At 38.1% G+C, this 17,643-nt stretch overlaps 1 protein-coding gene across 1 annotated transcript in view; it reads right to left on the bottom strand.

The window, feature by feature from the left end:
- Positions 1 to 668: 668 nt before the first annotated feature.
- The window catches only part of LOC113556274 (zinc finger SWIM domain-containing protein 6-like), a 53,751-nt gene continuing 36,776 nt past the window's right edge, over positions 669 to 17,643 (bottom strand). The window contains exons 5-16 of the mRNA XM_026961126.1: positions 14,406 to 14,854; positions 13,398 to 13,549; positions 12,102 to 13,108; positions 11,722 to 11,888; positions 5,872 to 6,116; positions 5,277 to 5,428; positions 5,021 to 5,184; positions 4,633 to 4,780; positions 4,348 to 4,466; positions 3,569 to 3,787; positions 3,030 to 3,228; positions 669 to 1,543 (exon numbers count right to left, since the gene is read on the bottom strand). Coding sequence (XP_026816927.1) covers positions 1,182 to 1,543; positions 3,030 to 3,228; positions 3,569 to 3,787; positions 4,348 to 4,466; positions 4,633 to 4,780; positions 5,021 to 5,184; positions 5,277 to 5,428; positions 5,872 to 6,116; positions 11,722 to 11,888; positions 12,102 to 13,108; positions 13,398 to 13,549; positions 14,406 to 14,854 — 3,383 coding nt within the window. The 3' untranslated portion in view covers positions 669 to 1,181. The remainder of the gene's footprint in view (positions 1,544 to 3,029; positions 3,229 to 3,568; positions 3,788 to 4,347; positions 4,467 to 4,632; positions 4,781 to 5,020; positions 5,185 to 5,276; positions 5,429 to 5,871; positions 6,117 to 11,721; positions 11,889 to 12,101; positions 13,109 to 13,397; positions 13,550 to 14,405; positions 14,855 to 17,643) is intronic.

A 17,643-nucleotide genomic window follows, 5' to 3' on the forward strand; every position in this document is an offset into this window, starting at 1 on the left:
GTTATTACAAAATAAAAATAATTAAAAAATAAATAAACGTTATTTTTGAATAAAAACTTAAATGATATTGCTCGAGTTCGTTTGATCCAATCACAGTCAACAGTTATAGAAATAAATAGATAAAAAATTATATTTTTATATATCATAAAAATCAATGGATTGTATAGAACAAAACAAAGTTCGCGATCTTCACTTTGTTTCAGTCCAGTGTTAGAGTCATAATAAACTACAGCGTACCGACTGTCCCCTCAGTACAAATACATAATAATAAATTATAGTCATGGAGATTTGTCACTGCGCGGTAATCATGATTTAACTGCAGTGTATATATTCTATAATATTATGGTTAGAAGTAAATATCGGTTATTGTGAAATCCGCAGATCGGTACGACATGCGGCAATAAGTCAGACGAGGATTAATGAACGTTGGTGGGAGGGTGAGTGCTCGTGTTTCTCGATTTATCATATATTTTATACGTGTGTTAACGGTTTAGCCGACAAATAAACGATGAAATAAAGAAATAATACTAATAGTTATAAATATGAGAAGTAAACATTCGAGGTCGCAGTTTGTTTAAAATAATTCACAATGATATTAGATATTAATAATTAATAATAATTATGGTGGTAGTGATGATGGTGTAGTGTAGTGTGTTGGTGATTGTAGCTTTGTAATTTTTTTTTTTTTTTTTAGTATAGGTAACTTCACCGATGATAACTTTTACTTCTTCCTCTAATCGTTGTGTTTGGAACGCGGCGTTTGCGGTTCGTCCGGCTTTTTATAGTGTTTTGGGCCAGAGGTAGCGGTTAGGTGCAATTACATAGCAGTATAATGTCGAACCGGAAGGGTCGTCGCGGTCGTCGTCGTCGTCGCCGTCGCCGTCGTGGTCGTGCAGTCTCGCGAATCGTGCGAAGTATATGAGAAATAGAAATAACACGTCATATCATGAGAATACGACAATAACAACAACAACAACAACAAAAACAACAACAACAACAACAGCAACAACAACACCACTTCGTCGTCGACAACGGCAACGAGCGCGACGTACCCGCTGGTCACCGTAAAGCGCCCGACCGCTAACACTACGCCGCCGCCGTGGAACAGACGAGACGCGCGCGCGAGCACGGCGACGACCACATCATCTGCGGAAAGGCGTCGTCACCGCGCCGTGCCCTAGTCACCCGAACCGCTCTTTGACGAGAAACATGAGCTTCTTCTTGCCCTTGTACGCCAATTTCATGTTGTCGAGCAGTTGAGCGAACTGCGCGTGCCCGTCGTGCGCCAACATGAACGTGTCGCGCGCCTTGCCCAGGAACTCGATGAAGTCCGCGTAGTGGCGCGGCGATATGTGCGTTAGCCGCGAGTGTGTGGTGTTGACGTACGCTGCGACGGCCGCCTCCAGCAGGATGCGGAGCGGGGCCCGTTCGTAGGACAGGCCCTTCATCATGCCGCACCGGGACGACCCGCCACCGCCTCCGCCGCCGTTGTTCCGGTGATGGTGGTGATGGTGGTGATGGTGGTGATGGTGATGGTGTTTGCCTGTAGACAGAGAGCGATTTTCCGAATTAGATTTTACAATATCATTGAAACGAAGTGAGAAAAAACTAAAAAAATTATCGGATAGGGATGGTCAGGTGGGTGGAGCGCTCGGCGTGCCGCTCGAGTAGTACGAAAACCTCGTTATAAAATTTATATGTTAGCGTGAGATTCCAATGGGTTTCCGCCTTTGCAGGATGCGTCTAAATTTTCACTCGAAAAATGAAGTGTATCTGCACCTTTAAAGGTCGGAAATCGAGTATAGATGGCTACTTTGGAAAGGTCATTTAATACAAAGAATGTATACGAGCAAACGCTGTTTTAAACGACCTCTGTTCGGAATTTTTTTTTGAATTCATAATTGCTTATTCAAATGTTAATCATAACCGCTTTCCTGCGCCAAGTTATATATAGGTAGTTATATATAGTTTTCAATTAATCCTAACTCGGTTGATTTATTATTTTTTGTACTACACGATTGGAATAATATTAATCAGTACAAGAGATAAACATCGTATTGATTTTATATTTAAATTGTTAGAATATACGTGTACTCGGTATTTTTTTTACACAGAACAAAATTGAACGGTTAAACAAGAAAAGATATTTTAAAAGGCCACACTTCAGAAAGTAAAAATAAAGTTGTAACCAAAATTATCCAAACTCGTTTTGTGTCTGCTTAATAGAAACTTGGCATCTAAATATTGTTTCAATTAGTAAGATCGATTTAATTTGTTAAGCCAGTTGACTTAAATTTTTTATAATAGATACGTTACGGCTGACATACTTAAATTATAAGTTATTTGTATTCATAATAATACCGCGATCTAACGAACATGTTTTTTAATTAAATTAAGTTTAGTAAAAATTGTATTACGAATTCTATTTAAAATAAATAAATGTGTATGTATATATGTTTAATGGCTATTTAAATTGAAATCCAAGCACAATAAACAGATTCGTTTGAAGAAGAAAAATGGCTGACAACTGGCCTCTAGTTAAATAGTTATTGTGTTCATTATTTATTTTAAAGATAGTTTAACTGAATTATTCATTTAGAAAATTAGAATAAATATATAAGCATAAGAACACATAACAAATTTACGTACCTATTGAAAAATTTAATTTAAAACTTAATATACGACGTACCTAGTATTTTAAATGAGTTATTTAAATTGTTAAATTGTCGTCTATAAGAGCCGGCCGAAAAAACGTTTTGATAAAATACGTCATTTGTAAGCAATTTATTATTTTAAATTCAATAAATTCTGTTTCACAAATGTATAAATCGATTAAAAATGGTCCAACTTTAAGATTTGATGCGCGAAAATTGTATAGGGTATTATACATATAAACATGTACAAGTATTATAATAATGTTATGCGACGACAAGGTTCTTTCGTGTGCGGCCGATTGTCGTCACATCCGAGGAAAGTTTACAAAGAGGTCAAATAGATATTATAAAAAAAAAAACCCGCATAGTGCTTACTGGTATCAGGTGGAGGTAACGCGTGGGCACAAGTCATTCCGGGTGGCGTCATTGAACACCTGCGCAATATGTCGGATAGCACGGTGGCACACTGCACGTTCTTCACCAACAACGGGATCATGGTGGCCAATTCATTTTTGCCTAGAGAGTGGCTGAGCGCGCAGGCCCAGTGTATGTCGTTAATGGCTGGATGAGTGTCCTGAAAAAATAATAGGTCGTCACAATATGGTATAATTAAGTGTATATAATTGCTGTAAAAACGTGAAATCAAAAACTTGTGGTAGAGTACGATTTACGTTTTGCCCTACATAATTGATTGTTAAATAAAAACTTAATTTCTGAGGAGCTATATGAGACTAAAGCGCTTATAGATACCGTATGTGGTCACTTATGACCGAATCAATGGGTTGATTTCGATTAACACGACAAGTGGGTACTATTATAAACTAGAATTTCTGTAGTAAATCGAGTTTTCATTGCGTCTGGGAGGTGTTAGGATTATATTATTCTTAAAATCTAAATTGTTCGTGAAAACTTACCTGGTTGTATGCCAAATGTACGTTCTTCATTGCGAGCATAGCGAGTTTGTACGCGCGGTTCGGGTATCCGCGGTGTTCCATGTATCGGGCGATCGTAAACAGTTGTGATGATGTCATGATATGTGCCGCAGCATCCAATACTATCTGGTAAGCTGCTTCGAACGCAGTCGCGTCGTTCTCGCACAAAGTAAGAGCGTTTAGAGCGCAATTTGGAGGATCCTGTAATAATGGTAATAATCATAATTAATAAATAATAATAATAATATGTAGACAGTAATAATGTATGAAATTGTAAATAATATATTTATATAAGGTGATTTTTTGTGAGAAAATTCAATAAATTTTTTGCTTCTATATAGTATATGATATATGCAGCGACGAAAATTTTATCTATGTAAATTAGTATGATACAAATTTAATAATTTAATAAATTAATTTGATTATTTTGAGTTTATTATTTGGACTGAGAATTCAAAATCAAATTGTTATGTATTTAATTAACTGTGTTATACAGTCTGTGTATGAAATCAAATTAAGTTAAGTAATAACTAAAGATGATTTGAAAAATTAAAATTAACTTGATTTCTTGAAGCTGCTCAACCGCTTTTACTTTGAGCCTTAGTAGTAGGTATAATTTTGTTTAAAGAGACATTATTATATTATAACACACAATATATAGACAATATTCTGGTTCAATTATATATATATATATATACGATTATATATGGTAGCCTATAAGTTTCAATACAAATAATATAATGTACAGTAAGTATCCATACTTTGGACGCGCATTGAAGTGCCAATGTACGAGCGTAGCTCGACAGTTTTTCTTGATGTTCAAACGACAGGTTTAATCGAAGCATTGTACTATGAGACATTATGGTCGTGGCGACTGGTCCTGTAAACACAAAAACATATACGGTCAGTAACAACGAATGAATCACACGTTATATGCGCATCCATAAACACAATAAACGATTATAGTATATTTTATGTATATTATGTGCGCGCTGCAATAGCACGACATTCAAACTGATATGTCATGTTATTGTAGTATGACGTACCTGTGGCTTCGGTGGGCGTAAATAATTGAAACCAATTTTGCATAACGGAGGTGAGAGCGTCCATGCCGACTTCTGTGGCGCACGTCACCAACCATCGGACCATTTCGCGTCTTCGCCAGTTCAACGAAGCCAACGTGATGCGCATTACCTTTGGAAATCACAAACAATCACACATTATAAGTAAACGAATTTAAACCAACATTATTAATGTATATAATATACTGTAAAGATATTTTTATATACCATATACCGTGGCATTATAGTACTATACGGATAATAGGTATAATCTTAGTTAAACGAAACAGAAAACACAACCCGCTGAAATCGAGGTGTTTATTGTGCAAGAGTTATTTTCTAAAACATATACTCGACCAGTGGTTATACACACTTGTAATCCGAGTTCGAAAGCGACAGTCAACAGCGGAGGATGTCTGGGTCCGTTCTCAGGCGTCGCAAAACGAAACGCATCTTGAGCCAATTTGAAGAGATGTGACGAGCTGTGTATGTGTCGTTGTGCAGATTCTAATACGGTTCTCAGTCGAAGTAATTCACCTGGAGGGGAAAACACGAAATACAGTTATTATTATTTGAAAAGTTAACGGAAAATTCATAAGTATAATGATTGAAAACTTAAGTCAACATACCTTTGGCGGCGCTCAGCATGGTAGACGCCAACGTGCATTGTTGCGTTTCGATGTGACCTAATGTGAACCAACGCGGATAGCGGTTTAACATGACAGACGAAGGGTTACCATTCGGGTTATCAGAGTCTTCGTGGTCTTCAAGTATTGGTAATCTATACGAACACATTTTATACGTGGTTAAGTTAGTAATAATATTATATACACACGCATATATATATATATATATATTAAAGACGATGACGTCGACGCGATCACACGTTTTCGTAGGGAATCTATATTGATTGCATGTATGTGACCTCTACATGACAATCCCTCATGTTTAACCGACAAAATTTTTCGACTGTATAGAAGTATATACATACGCACATATCGTCCAAATTAAACTTAACAAAATTGGTAACAATTATATTAAAAATTCGTATGCCATTCTTTTTAAATCGAAATTTTTATGACTCCGTACAATGTAGGTACGTATATAATTATACTTTATCGAAACGAGTGGTCGGGAAATTTGCACACCGATAACGACAAATGGTATACCAACCATAAATAAACTGTTCAGTATTACCATAAATAATATAATATAAACACTCACCTCATGGCCCGCAATCCGACTTCGTACGCTAAATCCGGATAATAGTCTAGAAGGGCGACGAACAAGAAACGGGCAAACGTGTGCATGGGTATACTGTCTCTATGCACACCTAGGCCCAGGCCACTGGTCGGTCCGCCGTCTAGGAGGACGATGGCTTGCCGGCGCAGAACTCCCACCAGATTCGTGTCCATGTCCAACTCTTGTAGTTTGGCAATCAGTCTGTCTTCTTGTTTGCATGCCTTCTCCTATTGAATCAACAAAACGAAACAAAGATGTAATACAACTATAATAGATATTTTATAAACAAGAGTATACACTTTATAGCAGCTGCATAATATGTGTAGTCGATTTCGCCGGTATTCCGATTATTTTATTTGTCACTTTTTTTCATTTACGTTTTAAAAACGCACACCGACTACACGAAAATACCATTATTCGCGCGAGTATAATAAACGTGTGTGCGTGTGTGTGTAAATTGTTGGTTTATACGTCGTTGACGAGTATAATTATTTATAAATGTATAAGTATAATCTTTATTTGCATTTTTTCACACAGGTTTCTAACTCAACTCTGTGCACTTTAATGCGTGTATACAAAAGACACCGTTTAAACTACGCTGGCCACCAGATGACGTCTAACACAATACTTCAAACCGGCAAGGAAAAATTTAAAAATACATAATAATACATATACAAAGAAATGATTGATTCAAACATAGTATACAACAATATGAACCAAACACGTTGTACGCATATCATACGACGTTGAATACGAATAATAAATGTTTTTATTTAACGACAAAGAGCATCCGGTAAGGAATTGATATTTTATTCGGTTTTCAAATGGTATGAGGTGTGTCTACAGTTTTTGTAAACCGAAAAACGTTACTACTGTGTCGCCACTATACACACTGGAGACGCGACAAATCCTCTACAATCCCAGGACATTTTTTTCTTTTGCAACGATTTTTTTTTCTCACCCCCAACATCTGCACTGGTTTTTTGACATCGGCATAATATATCTACACCCGATATTTTTTAAAAGGAAAAGAAGACAGGTCGTTATTCTTATTTCACTTTATATAGAGGCGTAATCATCCATAATTCAAGTTACTTTTTTTAAAATTTAGATAAAAGAAAATGAGTTATTATTACTATAATAACTAATCATAGAAACTACTGGATAGATTTCAATAAAAGTTATATCAATAAATTCTTTGACTCGGATGGTGTTTTTAGCTTCTTTCTACAACTTCTTCAAGTTTATAAAGGGTGGTTCACTCATGAATTTGGTTTTTGCTCACAAAATCGAATATTTTTTTTTATACATAATATATAATACAGGGTTGTCATTGATTACAGGAATACAATTTACAATATAAAAAATGGATAGATAAGTCGACCCCTCCAACCTCTGTGATTGTGAGATTTGTTTTTATGTTTGTTGCCTGTTATTCAAATGTGTACAACAAAGGCATTGTCGTTAAGTTTGTAGTTTCGAGACTCAATAACTACTCGATCAATTATGACGAAAGTTTAGAAGATTGTTCTTATAAAGATATCAGGAAAGTTGAAACTTAGTAGATTGGACCGTTCGAAAATGTACCACAAACTGATTCTTCATCTCACTCGAAATAGTTGACAAAGCGAGGTACATCAATGACGAATTGTACGTGATATTATACTAGTACTGATGAGATATACTGCAATATAGCTGTATTTTATTTTGTTAATTTTTTTCCGGGCAAAGACAAGTTATACAGTTAGTATTATATTATAATAATGTCTTTTACTCGCACACACACGTATACATTTATGTAAAACAGTTCGTGGTATTTACCCGCGTATATAATTTAGCCCAATTAATGTGCGCTGTAGAGTGTATATATTATTCGTACATTTAATACACGAATTTAATTGTTAGCAAATAAATATGCGGACGAGATAGCTAGTTATAAGATAAAAAAAGTATTAAAAAAAACCACCTTTGTAGTATACTACAATATTCGAAACAAAATAATTGTACGTTTTACATCTAATAGTTTAATAACTACTCATATACAAGTAGGTAATAAATAATACTCAAGATTGAACACACACATTATACCTACCTAGCTGTATATCTAATTTTAAGTTTCACAAGCAAAATTGTTTTTTCAATACGACTGTTGTATGAGCTAGCGACCTCGTTATTTTTCAATTCGTACAGCGCTCACCCCTAAAATATGCATATAGGTCGTTTTTATGAGAAGCCATTTTTTTTAATTACGTTTACCGCGATGGTGTTTCTTTTTCATTGCAAGAAACAAAAGTACAATCTCATAATAATAAATATTAATGTTAATGTTTGAAAATTAATTTTCATACGCGCCAAACTTTTAAATAGAAAATAATAAATAAATCATAATTATGCATGAAGATTGCTGTGACCTGGATTTATTGTCTGCGCGCACACGTAAAACATTTAATTATGAATTTCGGAATCAACCGTATTATTAAAAACTTCACCCTTTTATATATTATATTAAAATTAATGTATTTTTTTCCTTTTGGCGATTGTCATTAATAAATGATGAAGCTTCGTTATTGGAAAAGGATGACTTCGAAGTAACCCAATCGCGAGGGCACGAGAATTGATCGGAAAGTTTTTATTACGTATAATTTTTTATATTTTCGGAACGGATTTCAGGCGACACTCCAACAACAATACTCGCACAAAAGCAGTATAATATACGTCGCATAAAAACACATTTCTTGCTGAATTTTATGTGTGTGCATTCTAGGTGGGTCAGATGCGTACATACAACGTATACAGTACCGATGAGGAATGGAGACAGGTGTTGGTGTCCTGGTCGTTGGCGAGTATAAGTACCATATAATATTTTAGTGTATAACCTACAGGTACGAAAATATTATTACGGCGAATTAATGGGAATTATTTTTATAGGCGTTTGACAGGTTGTGAGCGGTGGCGGAAAAACAGGTTAACTACACGCAACGGTGATAACGGGTTGACTTCCATTTATACTCGATTAATACATATACTATACGTAGCTGGTCTAACTACGTCTAGTGTGAGCGTGAATGCGAATAGGAATTAGGAAACAGAACGCGCGTTGTTTTGCACATCAAACAGTCGTGTAAATGACCAAAACCCCATACATCCCTTGTCCGAATGATAATATGGCATCTTTAACATATTATACAGCGGACTTTCGCCGATTTAAAAAATAATAATAATTATAGCAATAATATCTAGAACTCTTAAACGTTCGTGCGGCGTCTCTAAACGACTATTATACACGCGTTACGTTTGTTACGTAACTACTTATGTATACGCACGAGCAAACGTCGTATATACACACACGCACGAATTTATACGTGCGTACGATATTAATCAAGCAATAATCGTACATACAGTCCAAGCGAATTTATTTTGTTGACCTCATAACGAAACCATAATATTATATATCACCAGTAAAACCGGCCTAGAGCCGTGAACTTTGAAACCTGTTCATGGGCGCGCGCACGCTGCTGCTGACCGCCGTTTCGACACAGTGAACTTCTCTCTCACCCGCAGATAAGCCGTGTACTGTATTAGCATATACTATACGTATCCGAAATCGTGTACGTCGCCAAGCTACCCGATCGGCCGGTTTCGAGTGTAATATGCAAAGAAAAAAGACATAAACGCGCACGCACAAAAATATTTATGATATAACAGACGAGTATAATAGTCTGCGTATCGCCACACGGCATTTGTCCCAATCTACAATATTATCTCTTGCGATTTATTATTATTATTATTATTTTTTTCTTTTTGTTGTAAAAGGGTTTTGAATAATCGTCGTTATATCTACACGGTAAAGACCAACCGCACGGTCTTTATATAGCACCTACCTACCTAAACTTGAAAATATGAAAAACAAAATGCCCGTCAAACATGCCGTAGACAATGAAATAGAGCTATCCCGTATCTTAAAACGTTTTTGGGCAGCAGGACTGCGGGAGGCTCTTAAAGGAATGCACATTATATATTTTATTATATACGATATCTGAGACAGCGGGCGGGCCGACGTGCGAGCACAAGGGCTGTTCGTGTGCACGCCCTACCCATAATATTCATTATATTTATTGTCCGAGTTTCAGTCGGTTTTTGCAGCAAAAATACGTCGCCGCCGATACGCGATTGTGCTTCGATAATCTATATAAGAAATCTGACGAAAAATATACGAGACATTCGTCCATTACTGCCGCGTGCGACATCGTGTATAATGTAAAAGCCCCCCCCCCCCCGAGAGTGTATGGTGCCTCTAAACCTTTATATACCGTTCACAATACGATAATAATGACAATAATATAATATGTGTATACAGTGTTATAGACGCGCGCGCCGGCGTATACGCATTTCATATATAATATATTGTTCGGAGTGTAGAGCTGCGGCTGCACTGGTACGAGTTTTATAAGGAACTGGCAAAAATCCGTATATGCGACCGTGAATCCCCCCATGCTGTGAAAATGAATAATAATAATAGTGTACTAAATGGGATATGAAAAACGATGAAAAGAAATCGAACAACGCACATAATCGCGTATTATGCGTGCAGGATGGTTGTGTTGGCTCTAGCCTTTTTACACATACACATATTATGTGTATTATAGTACATATAATAATATGTGCGTTCGAGTCTTGACATATTTTCTACGTGGTTGGATATGTAATATTTTATTCCGTTTCGAGTTCAATAGCAGAAGTTACAGAGAAGAGGAAAATAAATACGCAGACCTACCTACGAATATACACGTAAAATACTATATACACATAATATAAAATACGATATTCTAGCGCACACGTACCCCTTCGATAAATTTAAACCAATATCAATAATTCATGTAAACTACAATACACACACACACACATTTATAATATATAATACAAATTACACACATACAAATTTTGATTCGAAAATTTAGCACAATATACGTGAACTATATGTACAGTTTAAAAAATACTAATAAAAACGCGATGGAAATAATTAAGTTGAGCAAAATGGACAAACGCAAACAGTACATATACATTGTGTGCTTAGCGTGTAATTAACTGTTTAAAATATATTTAAATTTTTATGTTTGCTTTCAGGTATATACAATATACATAGTAGGCAATTAAATATTTTATGTCAACAAATAATATTTGCTATTACGCGTGCGATTCTAACACATAACAGTGTACATGTACGCGTGGTTTATACACATAATATATGTGTCCGATACATATGACGGTGACGGTAACTTTTTCATCACCTAAATTCCGGTCTGATATAAAAAAAAACTAGGTTAAAAAAAAATTGAGTTATTTTTAACATCATGGGGGAGAGGGGGAATGCTTACACGACTAATACCGTACAAACGCTTAGAATAATCATGATATGAGCAGTGGTAATAACGGGGTTGGCGTGCGTACATCGGTTGCCAGAAATCAGAATTCGCTTGGAGCAGACATTGTGTGATAAATGTCACATTCAGTCATAAAAAAATTGTACTTTGTGAACAGCCGTTAAGTCTACAATTTTTATTGCGCAATCAATTTTAATAAATAGTCTGCATTAGTTATTACTTATTATAATATGTATATACATACCACGCGTGGCAATGCATTAAACACAATAAATTAACAAGGAGAACGAGCCAAGAATATTTTTATATTTTATTTCTGACGATGGTTTATAATAATGTACATAATCGCACGATCGACTCGAACGAATTCGAAAGATAAAAACCGGCCACTTACGACCAACGGCAGTACTTGCTGCACTATACGTATTGTACGAAAAACTTCAAAACTTACCTGTGCGTAAAGTCCGGGAGGCATGTTGCGCTGTTGACCGAGGCCGATGAGGGCGACTTCGACCGCGAGCGACAGGTACGTTTCGGAGCGGTCCTGCGAACCGACGACGGGTATGTGGGTAAGGCGGGGAGTGGGTCGCAGGATGCCCTCTTCGGATGCGTTGGCGTCTGTACGAATAAAAATTAAACCATTAGTTAGATCACTAGATGTACATTAGTTTGTTATAATTCACGTGATAATCCCCATTGGCATACATTGTAAAAACACCCCCATCGTTAAAAAAGCTCAAAAACTCATAAGTGTACTGTAAAACCAGTGAATGAAAAATAAAAATAAATATGGTCGCGCGATACCCTTATCTATATGTATATTAGACGTACCGAAAAACGACGACGGCGAGTGAGGCACATTTGGATCAGGAACTATAGATGCATCAGTCAGTGTGTCGAACAGGCAGCCGATCGGGTCCATCGGATGGCCGACCCATCCTTCGGTCCAGCTGTTGTGCAGCACGGCGGTCTGTTGGTTGGAACCACCGCCCACGCTGCCCCGGGAACTGCTTCCGCCGTTCCGGCTGTTCGTGCGTTCCGGGTACCGGTACCCGGAAGAGCCGCCTCCGCCGCCCATGTTTCCACCGCCCATGCCGCCGCCTCCACCGGACATCGGGCCGCCAGGAGTGCGCGGTGGCGGATGATTGTCGTAATAGGTGCAATAACTGTTGCATCTGGGCGCGGTGCACAGGTTGGGGCGGGGAGCGTCCGTGAACGCCGTGCACCGGTAACTGGAACAACCAGCGCTGCCACCACCGGGGTAACCGGATCGCGAGTCGTTGTAACCGCACCGGGACAGGCTGCAAGCGGACGACGATGATGACGACGCAGCGGCGGCGGCCGACGACGAAGACGACGACGGACCGCCACCGGACGACGAAGCGGACAGGCGGTCGTAACCGCCGCCGCCGCCGACCATCGGACACGACACGCAACGGGACGAGCACGGGCGCGTCTGCGAATAAGTGTCGTATGAGCACGATTGCGCGGGACGGAGCTCGTAGCAGCGGGTCGGCGGGTTCGAGTGTCGAGATGGGCACCGTGGCGGCGGCGGTTTTTGGCTCTCCTGCCATCGCCGCTGAGCGTCCAGTTGCTGTTGTTTCATCGTGCGCACCACGCACACGGCCAACCTGAGCGCGGCCGCGTGGTGTCCGTGTGACCGGAGCGCGTCCACGCGAGACGCGCAAGTGGCCAGCGCCTCGTGCCACAGCGGCTGTCCCAGCGAGTTGAAGCTGCCCGATTGCGTGCTGTCCGGTATGTGACTGCTGTACGTGTCGCTGGACAGCACGTTTTTCAAATGGATGTTGTCCCAGGACATGCTTACCGCGTCCAAAGCTCTGTGATATAAAAACAAAACCCGTCAAGTTAGATCACGGTCGTAATAGACTGTAGATTATATATTAGCTACGTCTGAGCAAGTACTAAATAATATAATTTTTTTATAAGAAAAATTATAAATCAACAACATAGGTAACTAATAAATTATATGTTAGTAACTAATAATATGTTCTTTCCTAGAAATTATAGTACATATTATTATAATAGTTAGAATTTCGAAAAAAGTACAAACATTATATATTCAAATATATTATATGACATTAAAATAGTGTGTGACCGCAGTTATACCTGTGAAATATCGTCCGGTTGATTCGTTGGCTCGTGCTCGGATAACTACTCCTGTACCTCGGACTGGATCTGCTAGACCGGGATGAGGGTCTGTAATTGACATTGTCTACGTCGTCGTCCGAACCATTCTCGGGCGGTTGATGGTGATTTCTCTGAAATTATAAAACAATCGATAAGCGGTCAACGTCGATATCATGTGAAAAAATGGATACTTCGTCGTTACTCGTAACCTTGTTTTATCGTAACTAAGAGGAATGCTTAATCAATGACTATAAATTACTGTTAATAAAATCACATTGATTACTTTAATAGCTATTTTTATATAAAAGGCTTCAAATTTTCATAATTATAACAAAAATCAATAATTGAATGTTTATTACAATTTCTATTTGCATGCCTATTTAAATTTTTTAAATCTACTGATCCTGAGCAACAATAAATTTTTTTTTTATTTATTCCAGGAATAGAAACAAAATTCCTGTTTTTACATGACTTCTATGGTTAAGCAAAATTCAATGAATTGTGATGTATTTAATAGTCATACCTATATTTCTGTTTAATATAAAATATTTACTTTAAGTACTTATTGGAAGGTTTAATATGCACATTAAAATATAAATTGTACAATATTTCACGTGCGTGGTTATTCTAATTTTCGGCGCACGCAGTCTAGTTAGTAGTTACCTTCAAATAGAATAATATAACAATTATCGTTTATCATTTCATGTTTTTCCATATTTAACTTAACGAAAGGCCACACAAAAACAATAATTTATTAAAATTTATGTTTAAAATGTTTAAACACCCGTATCGTTGTTGCAGTACTCGTATATGTGACCGTAACAATTATTATAAAAATATTTTGTTCTTTAATATAATTACTATCGACTTTTTGATTTATTAACGGTTTTATTTTGCGAGAGTTGTATTTATTAATTTTATAACTAAAGGTGTGGGAGGAGATATCCAAGGGTGATCATTGTAATACTAGTACCATACTATACTTACATCGTTAAAAGCGGGCGGCAGAGCCAGCATGTCGGGGTCCTCAGGTGGGCATATGTCGACATGCGTCCACTTGTCCAGCAGCGTCTTCCATTGGCCTTTGTCGATGGCCGTGCAATGTGGGTTTAGCACGATGCACACCCAGAGCGCGCCCAGCTGGTCCCACAGTTGCCGGCACTTGTCCGTGATCGGCGTGCCCTGGGATTTCCACAGGGCCAGCCGTGGGTCGCACAAGAACTGTTCGGTGATGAGCGTCAACATCCGGGCGCCGTTTGAGTCCTGGGCCCGGAGCATCTCGCGCACCTTGGCGAACAGCGAGTTGAGCTGTTTGTTGGCGTTGTAATAGCTGCCATGCGTCAAGTACGACCGGACCTGTTCGCACACCTGTTCCTCGTCCAAGTGCCATGTGTGTTCGTCGTCTGCGCTCGGACCTGCTGTCGGGTCGGGCGCTCCTGCAGAAAACATCGAACGGTTAAAATACATTCACATCACGACGCTCGTGGACAATAACAAATCGACAATTAATAATATCAAACAATCGTGAATCACGATTCATTCATAACCATAACAGTATAAAATAATATGTATTTCATCAGCATCGCCGGACGACTGCAGCGGGTACGCTATAGGCGAGCGCGCACCGTCAGCTCGTCGAAAAAATATATTCGCAGCACGCGATTTTTATTAATATTTCCATTATCATCGTACATCGGCATCGTGTTATTATTATTATCATCGCTGTTGTTATATGCTATTTCCGATTACCCGGTGCAACAATCGCTAGCTATCACCATCACACGTTATTAACTAAATGTATGTAATAATAATATTATGACCTCCCACCGAACACCACGACGAGCTAGCTACGTGTTATATATTATTATTCACGACGACTTCAGTATGCCGGCACGCGCGTATTCGAGTATATCACCTGAAATTAACAGTTCTATACCACGCAGTGTCGTGCGCGGTCGATAGCCGCTCGAAAGTTAATTTACACAATCTATGAAGTACTTATCCGAACGATATGACGATTACTCGTTTGATACATATACATGCCGTACATAGGTAACTAATACAATAATATTTAATATCATATATGTGATAAATATAACAAAATAGAATGTTCAAAAAAAAAAAAAATAAAGAAATAGAAACTCGTTTATTGTACTAATATTTTGATCGTTTTCACTAAGAATGAAAAAATGTTATGCGTATAGGTAATGGAAGGAAAAAAACCGTACTACAAGTCTTCGCAGATTCGTCGAAAACATAAAAGCCAAGGAAACGTTTTTTTATTGAGATCATATAATGCGTATATTATTGTTAACAGTGAAGGGAACGCGTTTCAATACCATACGTATTACATACATAATGTATAGATGTATCCAATACACGTGCGTGTATAGTCAATATCAGTATACGATAATGAAAGAAATTCAGAAACATAATGAAGGGCTCAGACTGAAAATACAGTTTGATAATAAATAATGGGTATAATAATAGAAATAAATCGAGTCGATGAAGGAAAAGTAATCAGAAAAAGCAACGTTGGCTGCAACGGCGAGAGAATGATAAAAAAAACCTACATATCGTCAATAAATACTAAAAATATATGTATAAAGAGGGATAACATCGGAAAATTCTACCCCAATTACTCGTTTGTTGTAGCCAGAGAAGTATAGCGGTCGTTTTGTGGGCTTCCCGAATTGATATAATAGCCCCCGAGCCCTTTACACATAATTAAATCTATATAAAAAAAAATGTAGGAGTAGAACAAGTTTGGCTTCTATATTAAACGTAAAAAAACACATCATTTTAAAATGTATATTTAGAGAGCTAGCAGTGTTATATTATTATGTACCAAATATCAATAATAATTTTATGTGACGAGAGCAGCATAAATATTATTCACAAAATGGTTTATACTTTATCACGGTCGCTATATTTTAAATTATATTTATAATACCGCCCAAACTTGAGCTTGGTATACGATAAAATACTATATCGCGCCTAACCGACGATAATATCATCATCGTCGTTGTGGCCGTCTCGTCACACGAATTTCGTCAACTATCGTTCACAGCTCAACACTGCAGCCACAATGAGATTTTAGACAGACAATAGTCAATATAATAATCGCGTTTGTCGATTTCCGAGTAGGAGAAAACATAAATTCGTTGCACTACGACATCCTACCTAAGATCAGTAACAACATCAACAGTAATAGTTTGATAATATAATAAACAACTGCAGGTCCTCCGCAACGACGATATAACAACCTCACTTTCCTTCTATTCTATCGTTTTCCGCGGACGAGTTCGTCGTTGAACCCGTTGAAGAGACGCCAATACACCTAAAAACTTGTGACCTACAGAAAAACAATATTTAAAAAAATGTTTCATCGTTTCCGCGAGGCAGACATTTGAGTGGGGTTTGGGATAGTATCGAAAGGACGTGCGGTTACCGGGTTTTCGATTCGTATACTCATTGCTTCCAATCGATTATTTAAGGGACCGACAGTAACGAAACAACATCGTCCTGCAGGTTGTGTCTGTGGTTAACGTTTTACCGAAATAAATGCATAGGTTATATGTGAAAACTATTCAGAAAGACATACGCCGGCGAGTCGATGCGAAAACACTACACATACGCGCGACTCGCCGTTAATGAATCGTTCGTGAAACGTTTTCTAGGTCCCGTCGTTAGTTTAGTGAACACGTTTTCTCGCTAGCTCGTACGCAGTGTACGCACGCACATCAGAGCGGCGATAAATCAAATTTACCGAAAATTAGGCACAACCCTCTTTTCGTAATGATTTACAGACGGCGGCGGTCTGTAATCGATTTCAAGTGAAACGATCCCACGGTACGTGAGCCCGCACACACACATACACACCCCACGTACGTTCAGACAAAGACAAAGTGTCCGTTTGGTTGCCTATACGCGAGTGGCGGCGGTGGCGTCATTGTACGCAAGACGTAAAAAAATATATATTATATTATATTAATTGGTAAAACACTGACACTCAACGGGACGACAACCGGTTTTCAGATTTTTTTATCTTTCCTCTCCGCGACCCCGCTATCCATCCCCCTTATTCTCGCCGCCCCGACAAACCATACGATGAAAACGACGACCACGACTTTGCGGGTAGACGCATAAATCCGATATTTCCTATATTATTATTATGTATCGTAATAACGTTACTATACTCGCACTGTATACAATACATAACGCC

The sequence above is a fragment of the Rhopalosiphum maidis genome, chromosome 4 (assembly GCF_003676215.2).
Source record: "Rhopalosiphum maidis isolate BTI-1 chromosome 4, ASM367621v3, whole genome shotgun sequence".
NCBI lineage: Eukaryota > Metazoa > Arthropoda > Insecta > Hemiptera > Aphididae > Rhopalosiphum > Rhopalosiphum maidis.